At 43.8% G+C, this 13,363-nt stretch overlaps 1 protein-coding gene across 1 annotated transcript in view; it reads left to right on the top strand.

Annotated features, from left to right (window-relative positions):
- LOC134343468 (regulator of G-protein signaling 22-like) overlaps window positions 1–13,363 on the top strand; it is a 121,224-nt gene that overhangs the window by 90,875 nt on the left and 16,986 nt on the right. Inside the window, exons 21-23 of the mRNA XM_063042221.1 lie at window positions 1,540–1,719; window positions 4,555–4,719; window positions 7,112–7,270. Of these exons, the coding sequence (XP_062898291.1) occupies window positions 1,540–1,719; window positions 4,555–4,719; window positions 7,112–7,270 (504 nt within the window). The remainder of the gene's footprint in view (window positions 1–1,539; window positions 1,720–4,554; window positions 4,720–7,111; window positions 7,271–13,363) is intronic.

Raw genomic sequence — 13,363 nt, 5'->3', positions numbered from 1 at the left:
TGGTGTCACAGAAACAGCTATATATTTTCAGTGAATGACCCTATTTTGCCTTCCTGCTCATGCAGGAAAGCGCTGCCCTTGACCCGAGGGCTGTCTTGTCCTCTGAGCTGAAGGCAGCATCCCGTTCTCTCAACCGTGGCCGGACCTCTGCTGTCAGCCATGGCTTCTGATTTGCCCTCACATAGATGTGATGCTGGAACTTGTTCTCCACCTTCCCTTTCCTTAGCACCATCGATCTTGATTTGGCGGGTTTGAAACGCATCCGGGCCCACTCCACCAGCTTTTCGAGCCCTTGCAGAATCCTCCGGCAGCCTGGGACTGATTCTGTGGTGACTGTGAGGTCATCCATGAATGCCCTGATCGGTGGTTGCCGTTGAGCGGAATTCATTCTGGGCCCTCTGCACTCTGGTTCAGCAGACTTAGTGAGCATGTTCATGGCTAGGGAGAATGGTCAGCAACTGTCAGCAGGCTGGATGGAGAGCGAGGTGTCTCCCAGTGGAGGTTGGTTGTAGGGGATTTGTAGCCCGTTCTTTAGCTAGAGCCTTCAGTATATTGGGCATCGAGGGAGAGAGGAAGAGGAGAGCCATCCGCAGTACCACCGATGCGGCAGAGAGGGCCTCAAGATGGCTGTGGCTCAAAAGAGGGGAGCCATGGAGTCATAAGTAGCTAGCCATCTGGACACAAGCTGGGGTCTGATCAGCCCCGGCTGGGTCACCTGGAGGAGGTTGTATGATGTTGAAAGACCCGAAACACCCGATGATTCCAGGAACATCACTGAAGATGTGTCCAGAAGCATCGATAGATGTATGTACACAGCTGCTTCATAATGGTGATGTCGTCAATGAATATATCTGTTATATTTTCATCATTCCATAAGTCTGGAATAATCCCTAACATTGGGAATTCATCCTTAGTGCCCATCCATGGGTTTTCCTTGAGAAGGTATTGCTGAGTTATCTTGTTGAGTTTCTGCAACACACGTGCTAAAGATAGTCCTACATCTAGGTTGAAGGTTTTAGTATTTAGACCAACAACAAAAAAAAGGACAAGTGACACCATTGGGGACATTTTCAAAGAGCGATGCCTCAATAAGGTACCTTCCACCAATAAGAATCCCCATACCCAGAACACGCCCTCTTCTCTTTACCGCCATCAGGGAGGGGTTACAGGAGCCCGAAGACAAGCGCTCAATATTTTAGAAACTGCTTCTGCCCCTCCGCCATCAGATTTCTGAATGGACAATAAACCCATGAGCATTACCTCACTAAATATCTCTGATGGGCGGAAGAGAAGACCACGAACATACACTAGTGGCCACTTTATTAGGCACAGGAGGTAAACTATAATTTATGTATTGCATTGTAGTGCTGTCACAAAACAACAAATTTACAACATGTCCGTAATAATAAACCTGATTCTGAGGTAAATGCTTGGACTCTTGTTCCAAAGGTCAATGTCTGGCACCTCAGATGTGTGTAGACTTCTGCTTCTTAAACAGAACAAAGAGAACTCAAACCTTTTCTCTGCTTATTTTCTCAGGACCTGTGTCATTCTCATGCTAGTGAGGAAATGATTCAGAATAAGATCTCTGTCATCATTAATTGCTTCATCAACTCCAGCATTCCACCAGCTGTGCAGATTGACATTCCACTAGAGTACGCACAGAAGATTATCAGCCAGAGGCATGAACAGGGTCCTTACATCTTCAGAGAAGCACAGGTATGTAAGGTAAGGGAGGCCAGTGCGTTTTGTGTGCATTATCAATAGTTTCCTTGGAACAAGGTGATGGGAAAGCTGGACAATTATTAAACTGCATGATTTTTGATCAATCTCAACTACCAATCGCTAATGCAGTAATGCACTACATTTTTTGTGTGGGAGGTCAAATTTATAATCCAAGACAGCTTATATTATCTTGAGGTTCATTTTCTTGCAGCCATTTACAGGAAATATAAAAAATACAATAGCATGTATAATTTTTCAAAAATTTCACTTACTTTTTAAAATTTCCTGTATATGCCTACAAGGAAATGAATTCAGGGTGGTAGATGGTGACATATATGCACTTTCATAATAAATTTACTTTGACTTTGACTCCATGAGATTCTTAGGGATAAAATGTTTTGTTTCAGCACCTAAGTAACTAGGTACGAATAGAAAAATAGAAAATACTGGGAAAGCTCAACAGGTCGGGCAGCATCTGTGAAAGGGGAAACATTCAATATCTTGTTTCTGCGACCCTCCGTCAGAACCAAGGAAGAGAGGGTGTAGGTTAATTTAGCTTGCCGGGCAGATCCCGTCACCTTACCAATAACAAATTGTCATACGTACCAAGAATTTTAATGTGTTGGTTAATGTGATGGTGATTCATCCTGTCTCAAACATTCCCTTTTGTTCTGCATATCCCTCTCCTACTGAAAACTAACTCACTTTGATGGACACTTGTGGGGTGGTTCCCTGAGCAGTCTGTCCATACCATTTGGCAGAATGCCTCGTCACCAGGCACCAAGACCTTGCTTGGCTGGCAGAATCAGAATCAGGTTTATTATCACCGGCATGTGTCGTGAAATTTGTTAACTTAGTGACAGGCAGTGAGACAGGCCCTCCCACTAGGTTACTTCCTGCCTCCATCAATCCCATCGTGCACTGCTCCTGGGAGGATGAGAATTTAGCTCACCTCTTTGAGGACTGTAGGTTTGCAAAGAGGACATGGAAAAGGATGAAAGGGCCTGGGTCACGTTTCATCCCGAGCAGCTGCATGACAGAGGACTCTCCGATCTATGGGCTGTTCCCAGGGACACACAGAAAAGTGAAAGACACCTTCAGGCCTGCCGGCGCATCGAGATGTCCGTGGAGGAGTGCTGCTAACTGGCACATTCCAGGCTGCAGGAGTACGTGCTGAGGGACTCACTGAAGTTCAGTGGGGAAGGACCACATTATAGGGTTCTTCCGCTGCTGGACATGGAGGGGCCAGGTTGGGTGAGGAAGCCTCTCAGTTACTGTAGTAGTATACCACCCCCATTCACCCACATGAATGACAACGGTCCTATCCATTTTAACAAATGTAATAGAACACAACATAACACATTGTCTATGAATGCAAGAATGAAAGGTATTGTATGGTCTATTCCTATAAGTAATGAATAAAGTTTTAAAAAGCCTAACTTGCTTTCCCACCTCTAGCAAAGCTCAGACTGAAAATGTTGACTGTTTCTCTCTGATGCTGCCTGACCAGCTGAGTTTTCCAGCACTTTCGGTTTTTATTTCAGCTTCCCAGCATCTGCAGTTTCTTTGATTTTCATTTTATTGATCAGCAGATACAGAAAACTGCAACATGTTTAAATACACATCTCACAATCTCACTGCTCCACTCCCTGATTCAGATTCAGATTGATTTATCACAGGTACATGGAAACATAGAGTGAAATGTGTCATTTGTGTGAACAACCAACACAATCTGAGGATGTGCTGGGGGCAGCCCACAAGTCGCGCCAACAAAGCATGTCCACAATGTTCGACAGAACATATAAAGCAACGTAACAACAACAGCAGCAAAACAATCTCCATAAGGCGCTGGTGAGACCTCACTTGGAGTACTGTGGGCAGTTTTGGTCTCCTTATTTAAGAAAGGATGTGCGGACGTTGGAGAGGGTACAGAGAAGATTCACTAGAATGATTCCGGGAATGAGAGGATTAACATATGAGGAACGTTTGTCCGCCTTTGGACTGTATTCCTTGGAGTTTAGAAGAATGAGGGGGGACCTCATAGACACATTTCAAATGTTGGAAGGCATGGACAGAGTGGATATGGTAAAGTTATTTCCCATGATGAGGGAGTCTAGTACGAGAGGGCATGACTTAAGGATTGAAGGGCGCCCATTCAGAACAGAAATGCAAAGAAATTTTTTTAGTCAGAGGGTGGTGAATCTATGGAATTTGTTGCCACGGGCAGCAGTGGAGGCCAAGTCATTGGGTGTATTAAAGGCAGAGATTGATAGGTATCTGAGTAGCCAGGGCATCAAAGGTTATGGTGAGAAGGCGTGGGAGTGGGACTAAATGGGAGAATGGATCAGCTCATGATAAAATGGCGGAGCAGACTTGATGGGCCGAATGGCCGACTTCTGCTCCTTTGTCTTATGGTCTTATGGTCTTATGGTCTTATTCCTCCCTCCCAATGCACGTACACAGTCTCTAATCTCAGGGTAGGCCGCCTTCGGCCTCCAGTCCCCAGAAGACTCATGATTCATGGACACTGGGCCTTCAGCTTCCCCAGCGGACTTGCAGAGATTCACAGACTCATGGTTCTGGCCTTGGACCTCAAATTCTAGGTTTCTAATCGACCTTTGGGTTTCAATCTTCCATATTGACTCAGGACTTTCAGACTTTGGATGTTGTATTTTAGATGTACTGTTTTTTTTCTCTGACATTCTGTTCACTGGAAAGTTTCACTGGTTTCAAGGGGTTCAATTGATAATATAGTATTTTCAAGTGTGTATTTAAATCATTTGCCTGGGAACATGGAGAGCACAAAGCTAATGAAGTTTTATTCCATAGATGGCGGTTTTTAATGTTCTATTCCAACTGTGGCCAGCGTTCTCTGAGTTCAGAAAGAGACTTGATCTTGATGCCATCCTGCCTGTTATGGAGCGAAAAGAAATGAGTGAACGGGATAAACAGAAGGGACTCCCAATGGACGAGAGCTCAGCTGAGAAGATGGAGGTAATTTTAAGTACAGAAAGTGGGTTCGGTCTGGGTCTGATGCCAAGATCTTTAGTCTCAGAGCTGACTCTAAACTCTGCTGTCACATCTGAGTAGTGACAGGGCAGGAGGTGGGCAGCCAACCCACACCCAGAGCATTCAAAGTTCATTTAATAAGCCAATTCGAACACGTTTTCCTGATGAAACAGAATTCCTATTTTGCTCCAATAAATACCAACAAGCTTATTGAATTGTTATGACGATTAGATAGTTGTCTCTGAGGTCCTGGTCAACACCACCCCTCAAAGTATTAAAAACAAATGTCTTTGTCAAACGTTGCTGTGCACAAGCTATCATATTTCCTAATATACAAACGAACTAGGCTCCTCTTGTCCCAAGTATCAAAATCACAACAAATCCACTATATGAATACAAGGCTTACTTATTTCAAGAAGAAAATAAGTTTATGCAGTATCATTATAATCAAATAGCACTAAGGGTCATACACAAAATTCTGGTGGAACGTAGCAGGTCAGGCAGCATCTATAGGAAGAGGTACAGTCAACGTTTCGAGTCGAGACCCTTTAGGTGTTCTATTTCACCCTAGCCACCAGGTTTCCTGAGTCTCATGGAACCTAGCATCTAAAGGAAGGTGAGGGATACTGAATGGAAGAGTTATGCCCTCTTCCAGCACTTTGGGTCAAGAAAAGCTGTAATGTTTCCTCCCAAACCACCAAATCCTCAACCATCAAGCTCTGGAACCAAAGGGGATAACTTCACCCAACTTCACTTGCCCCATTATTGAAATGTTCCCTCAACCAAAGGACTCACTTTCAAGGACTATTCGTCTCATGTTCTTGATATTTATTGCTTATTTATTTATTATTATTATTTCTTCTTTTGTATTTGCACAGTTTGTTGTCTTCCGCACACTGAATGCCCTAGTTGGGCAGTCTTTCATTGATTCTGTTATGGTTATCATTCTATAGATTTATGGAGTATGCCCACAAGAAAAAGAATATATGTACTTTGAACTTTGAACGTTGAAGTTCCTTCACTGCCCATCATTGGACTGCTTCCTCTCCTACCCCATTCCCTCAATCCAAAATTTCCAATGCAGAATAGACTCTCTAGGATCTAAACTCAATTCCTAGTCCTGGGGTCGGGAAACAGATAATCCCCTGGGATACCACCACCTGTTGCCACGATGGAGACCAGGAGTTCCTGGGGTCCACGAACTATATTTCTCACAGCACAAGTCCACAATCTCCAAAATTTGTGAAGGTTGCTTCCTCACCTCCCAACAAAGTAAGGATTGATGACCTCAGCATTTCTAAGAAACTGACCAACTTAACAGACCTACTACAAACCCTATTCCCCTGTTACTCTCCACACTCTTGCTACCCCAGCTACAGGCTCCCTACAAAGCCACCTTGTAACATAGTGGAATCATTTTCCAGGACAGAGCTGACAATTAGAACATACACTCATTCTAACCCTTCCTTCCTACATAATGCTTCAGCTTTGTATCATCCATATGGCTATCTAAGAGTTTCTTAAATGTCCCTAATGTATCTGCCCTTTCCACCACACCCAGCATGTACTGAGCACTCTCCATGTAAAAAACTTACCTCTGAAATCCTCCATACTTTCCTTTAATTACTTTAAAATTATGCCCCCTCATGTTAACCATTTCTCCCCAAGAAAAAAGTCTCTGGCTGGCTACTTCATCTATCATTTTGTATAGTACTGAATAAAAGTCTTAGGCACATATATATAGCTAGGGTGCCTAAGACTTTTGCACACAGTAATATAGTAATTTTATGCATTACACTGTATTGCTGCTGCTACAAAATAGCAAATTTCATGGCATATGTAAGTGAAGATAAACCTGATTCTGATATGGGTCTCTGTTGTGGACCGAGAGTGGAAGGGGGCAGGGAGAGGCGAATCATGGCAGAGGGGAGGGAGCGGGAAGCACCAGAGAGACTTTCTGCAATGATCTATAAACCAGTTGTTTGGAACCAAATGACCTTGTCTGATGTCTCAGGGCTGGGCGTGTCTGCACCAGCACCACCCACTGGCCCCTGGCACTCCTCTGCCAACTGTCTGACGCTCTTCCCACAATGCTCCAATTTCATCATTCCCAACGTCCGTTGCTCCCACCAGATTTACAAACTCACCCTCCGCTTCACGTTGACAATTACAGTACTGTGCAAAAGTCTTAGGCACCCTAGCCACAGTATGTACCTAAGAATTTGTAGAGTACAGTGTATCTCTATCAGTTCACCATTCATCCTCCTTCACTCCAAGGGGAAAAGTTCTAGCCGGCTCAACCTATCGTGTTGTTATTTCTCACTGGTTTCTGTAAAAATTGCCTCGTTGGTGATGACACTGGTATTTCATTTTGCAGTCCGGTCGGGACGTGAGCAGTGCGGACATTGGTCATCCACGTTACTTGGGGATCAGCAGCCGGTCCAGTGGAAGCCGGCACTCGGTAAAAGCTGGAAGTGGAAAATTTAAAAGGGACCACAGGATCATAAAGTCCGAGAGTGAAATAGAAAGTCAACAGGTCAGACATCTTTGTACAGAGCAACAGAATTAACGTGCTTACTGGGAAGTGGGAATAGGGCATCATTTGTGGGAAATCCCAGTTATGTAATGGCATCGTTATAAGATTTCAGATGGATTTCAGATTTGCACTCAGTGGCCACTTTATCAAGTTCATCTGTACATCTGCTCATTAATGCAAATATCTAATTAGCCAATCGTGTGGCAGCAATTCAATGCATAAAAGCATGCAGACATGGTCAAGAGGTTCAGTTGTTGTTCTGACCAAACCTCAGAATGGGGAAGAGATGTGATCTAAGTGACTTTGACTGTGGAAAGATTTTTGGTACCAGTCGGGGTGGTTTGAGTATCTCAGAAACTGCTGATCCTGTGGTTTTCATGAACACCAGTCTCTGGAGCTTACAGAGGACAGTGCGAAAAACAAAAAACATCCAGTGAGCAGCATTTCTATGAGCAAAAACACCTTGTTAATGAGAAAGGTCAGTGGAGAATGGCCGGACTGGTTAAGGCTGACAGGAAGGACATGGTGCCCAGACATCCTCAGTGATGTCACATACCTAGACTTCAGAGCTCGGGTTATATAATAATATAATTTCATTGGCTTGATACTTACCAAGTGATGGAAAGCTTCAGCAAGCAATCAGAATACATGTCCTGGCAATGCGTGGAGGGAGGAGATGGGTTTGGATGAATTGAGAGGCTGCTGATTGCAACAGGGCGAAGAGGGAGGGAGGGAAGCTCTTCTGTTCGATTCAGACCACAAGAGCTCCTGCAAGAGAGCCCAGTCTAGAACTTGGAGTTTGCTGCTACAGGTGCACCATGGACTCATGTGGAAGGGTCCCAGCAATCTTTCCACTGTGGGTCTGCCTCTACAACATTCAGCCATGTCTGCAGTTGAGGTTTTTCACTCTACCAAGAAGGAAATTGCTGCGCCAGGGACAGGAGCTGCATCAGTGGCCCCTAGCCTGAGAGGGGCTTGGTTTTTGAGGGTGTTGACAGGTTGCTGGTGGGCAGGGGTAAAAGGAGATTAGTGTCTTCTCTGGAAGTCTCAGGGGATCATAAGTTCAGAAAATAAGAGTAATTTGGCCTCAGGAGGGATGGCTGGGTCAAGGGTCTTGGAAGTAAGGATAGAAGCTAAGTATCTGATCATAAGACATAAGACATAAGAGCAAAATTAGCCATTCAGTCATGGCTAATTTATTTTCCCTCTCAGTCCCATTCTCCAGCCATCTGTCCATTAGCTTTGACACCTTTACTAATCAAGAACCTATCAACCCCTGCTTTAAATATATCCAATGACTTGACCTCCACAGCCGGCTGTGACAATAAATTGCATAGATTGACCACCCTCTAGCTGAAGAAATTCCTCCTCATGACTGTTTTAAATGGACATCCCTCTATTCTGAGCCTGTGCCCTCTGGTCTGAGACTTCCCCCACTGTAGGAAACATGCTCTGCACATTCACTCTATCTAGGCCTTTCAATATGCAATAGGTTTCAATGAGATCCTCTCTCATTCCAGGATAGGCACTATCAAACCTCACTGACTATCATTACTTTTGGGATAACCATACCTGGATAGTGCAGTCTGATATAGAAACTGCATCAGGCACACGTGTGATGACTTGAACTTCAATGTTAAACAAAACAACCTGGAAATGGTTGTAATTGCATCTCACGTTGTCTAAGGTTTAGTTTTGAACAAAGAGCATTGAAATAATCAGCACCATAAATTCTTACTTCCGGCCTCCTAATCTCCCAGAGAAGGCTGCTTTCAGTTCAGTTACCTAAACCTGGGGAATGCTGGCCAGCAATCTTTACATCTGCCTACCTCTTGGCCCACTCTGAGAGTCTGATTTACTCATGTTATTGACTTGTTCCGCCTGTCCAAGATGTCTTAGTGTGGACCATCATGATAATGGCAGAAGGTGCATAAATGGAGGGATAGAAACAGTCTATCCCTACTTAAAGGTTCTTCAGTCCCCACTATAACCCCCTCCAGCTCTCCAGCCTGAGGAGAGTTAATACTGCAACGAGTGTGTCAGTTTGAGGACATTTCATCCGAGGTTAGAGATCTAAGAGATTTTTTAAAATAAGGAAACAGTAGATTGAGGATGAGGTTGGTGACAAGATGGATGACGAGAATCAGAATCTCAAAGTGTAAGGGTCATAGAATACTACAACTCACAAAAATTAGGCACCCTAATCTGCCTGGTCCCTTTGACCTGTACCTGGACCATAGCCCACCATACCCTCCCATCCATATATATATATATATCCAAATTTCTCTTAACTATTTAATTCGAACCCAGATCCACCACTTCCGCTGGCCACTTGATCCACACTCTCACCACCCCCTGAGGGAAGAAGTTCCCCCTCATGTTCCCCTTTCACCCTTAACCCATGACCTCTATTTCTAGTTTCACTCAACCTAATGTAAGTGGAAAAAGCCTGTTTACCTTTATCCTATCTACACTCCACATAATTTTGTATACCTCTATCAAATCTACTCTCATTCTCCTGCACTCCAGGGAATAAAGTCCAAACCTGATTGACTTTCCCCATAACTCAGGTCCTCAAGTCCTGGCAACATCCTTGTAAAATTTCTCTTTCAATCTTATTGACATCTTTCCTGTACGTAGGTGACCAATTAGGCCCGCAATACTACAAACAATACTCCAACTTGGGCCTCACCAATGTCTTATACAACTTCAATATAGCATCCCATCTCCTGTATTCAGTACTTTTATTTATGAAGGCCAATGTGCCAAAACGTTTCTTTACGGTGCTACCTAGCTGTGATGCCACTTTCATGGAATTATGCATCTGTATTCCCAGATCCCTCTGTTCTACCACACTGTTCAGTGTCCTACTGCTGACCCTTTTAAGTCCTACCCTGGTTTGTCCTCCCAAAGTGCAACACCTCACACTTGTCTTCACTAATTCAATCTGCCATTTTTCAGCCCATTTTTTCAGCTGGTTCAGATCCCACTGCAAGCCATGATTGTCTTCCTGGCTGTTCACTACACCCTCAATCTTGGTGTCAGCTGCAGAAGTTGCTGATCCAGTTTACTACAATATCATTTAGATCATCGATATAGATGACAGCCAACAACAGACCCAGCACCAGCCCCGATCCCTGCGGCACACCACTAGTCACAGGCCTCCAGTCAGAGAGGCAACCACTCTTTGACTTATCCCACGAAGCCAATGTCTAATCCAATTTGCTACCACATCCTGAATGCCAAGTTACTGAACTTTCTTGACCAACCCTCCCTGTGGGACCTTATCAAAGATCTTGCTGAAGTGCCTGCAAACAACACCCGTTAGCTAGCCTTCAACTTCCCTGGTAATTTCCCCTAAAAGCTTTATAAGATTGGTTAGCCACGACCTAACAAACACAAAACCATGCTGACTATCCTTAGTCAGTCCAGGTCTATCCAAATACTCATATATTTGTTCCCCTAGAATACCTTCCAGTTACTTACAGCAAGCTCTCCAGCCTGTAATTTCCCAGCCTATTCTTAGAGCCTTTCTTATACAATGGAACAACATTAGCTATCCTCCAGTCCTCTGGCACCTGACCCATGACTAAGAACGTTTTAAGTATTTCCGCTAGGCCCCTATAATTTCAGTACTAGGTTCTCACAGTGTCCGAGGAAACACCTTGTCAGGCTCCGGGGAATCTGCACCCTAATTTGCCTCAAGACTGCAAATACCTCCTCCTCTGTAATTTGTATATGGTCTATGACCTCACTGCAGTTTTGCCTCATTTCTATAGACATTTCCTGAGTAGATACAGATGCAAAAAATCCATTTAAGATCGCCTCCATCTCTTTGACTCCATGCACCGAGTACCACTCTGATCTTCCAGAGGACCAATTTTGTCCCTTGCTATCCTTTTGCTTTTAATATCTGTGGTGGCGCTTGGGATTCTCCCTCACCCTATCTGCTAAAACAACCTCATGTCTTCTTTTCGCTCTCTCTATTTCCTTCTTAAGTGTTCTCTTGCATTTCTTATACTCATCAAGTACCTCATTTGCTCCTTCTGAGATATGCACCTATGCAGATGAAGTGCTTAACCAGGGCCTCAATATCTCTCGAAAGCCAAGGTTCCATATTCTTCCCTTTTATTCTGACCGGCACATACAAGCTTGGTATTTTCAACATTTCATTTCTGAAGAAGGCCTCCCATTTACCAAGCACACCTTTGCCAGAAAGCAGCCTGTCCCGATCCACACTTGTCAGATCCTTTCTGAGACCATCAAAATTGTCCTTTCTCAAATTTATAACCTCAACCTGACAACCATATCTATTCCTCTCCATAATTATCTTGAAACTAATGCAATATGTTGCAAAATTTTCCCCTTACACAAAGTTCTATCATCTGCCTTGTCTCATTGCCTAATAGGAGAACTAGTGTCGCTCTCTCTCTAGTTGGAATCTCTATACATTGATGACGGAAACTTTCCTGGACACATTTGATGAATTCAACCCCCTTCAGCCCTGTTACAATATGGGAATCCCAGTTAATATGTGGAAAGGTTAAAATCACCTGCTATCACAACCTTATGTCTCTTGCAACAGGCTGTCATCTCTCTATAAATTTGCTCCTCTAAATCCCACTGACTGTTGGGTGGTCTAGAATATAATCATATTAATGTGGTCATCCCTTTCTTCTTCCTCAGTTCCACCCATATAGCCTCAGTAAACGAGCTCTCCAGCCTGTCTTGTCTGAGCATTGCTGTGTCATTTTCCAGGACTAATAATGCCACCCCTCCCCTATAATCACTCTCACTCTAAAACAACAGAACCCTGGAACATTGAGCTGCCAGTCCTGCCCCTCCTGTAACTAAATCTCACTCATGGCTACAATGTCATAACTCCACGTGCTGATCCATGCCCTAAACTCAACCACTTTTCTTACAATGCATTGAAATATATGCAACTCATAACATTAGTTCCACCTATCAACCTCTGCTTTAAATGTACCTAATGACTTGGCCTCCACAGCCATCTGTGGCAATAAATTCCACAGATTCACCGCCCTTTGGCTAAAGTAATTTCTCTCATCTCTGTTCTAAAGGGATATCCTTGTATTCTGAGGTTGTGCCCTCTGGTCCTAGACACCCTCATTATACAAAACATCCTCTCCATGTCAATGCAATAATTATACTATATATATAAATAAATTGTGCAAAAAGAGAGCAAAAATAGTGAGGTAACATTCATGGGTTCATTGTCCATTCAGAAATCTGATGGTGGAGGGGAAAAGCTCATTCTAAAACATTGAGTGTGCGCCTTCAGGCTCCTGTACCTCCTCCCCGATGGTAGTAATGAGAAGAGGGCATGGACATTTAAATGACAAGAGGGAGGGTTACAGGACAAGAAATAAAAGATGTGATTGGAGAAGCATTTTGTACATATTGATAGAAAAAAATGCTTATTCTAAGCAATTGGTGTTGAATTGAGACTAAAAGTGTGTAAATGAAAATGTGTGATGTAATGTTTACTTGTGGCCTGCAATAATTTTCACGAAGAATCTTTTGTGAAGCTTGATTTGGGACTCAGTGGGTGTGTATGATGCCTGGAGTTTTCCCTCTAGGTCCGCACTAAGGCATTGGCTCATATTGACATGGACACCTGGTGTCCAGTGGATGCAGCACTGGCCCGGATACCATAGTTTTCATGCATGTCATTACCCAGGATGGGGGTGTGAGCTGGAACCTGGCTGCACTGAGCTTTAAGTGGCACAACTAGAAGTGTGAGTTAGTCAGGCCAGATTTGAAGGAAATTACATGCTCAGATTTGAGCTAAACTATGCCTGGTTGTCCCTTCCGTATATAAGTGCTTGAAATCACCACCCTTTGACTTCATCCTTGTTGGATCAAATCTGCAGTGCACTAAGCCTTCTACACATCTGAAACTAGCAGAGGCAGAGGCTCAAAGGAAAAACAAAACTAATTTGTTGTCTTCCAGCTTGAGATGTCATGTGATGAATTTCCAGGCCAGGGTTTAATTCCATAAGATGGCACTGAATTTGACCATAGAATCTTTACAGTGTGAGAGGAGGCAATACGACCCATTGAGTCCAA

This window comes from Mobula hypostoma, chromosome 1 (genome assembly GCF_963921235.1).
Source record: "Mobula hypostoma chromosome 1, sMobHyp1.1, whole genome shotgun sequence".
Lineage (NCBI taxonomy): Eukaryota > Metazoa > Chordata > Chondrichthyes > Myliobatiformes > Myliobatidae > Mobula > Mobula hypostoma.
The sequence above is the reverse complement of the archived record's forward strand: the minus strand, read 5'-3'. Positions and strand labels throughout refer to the sequence as shown.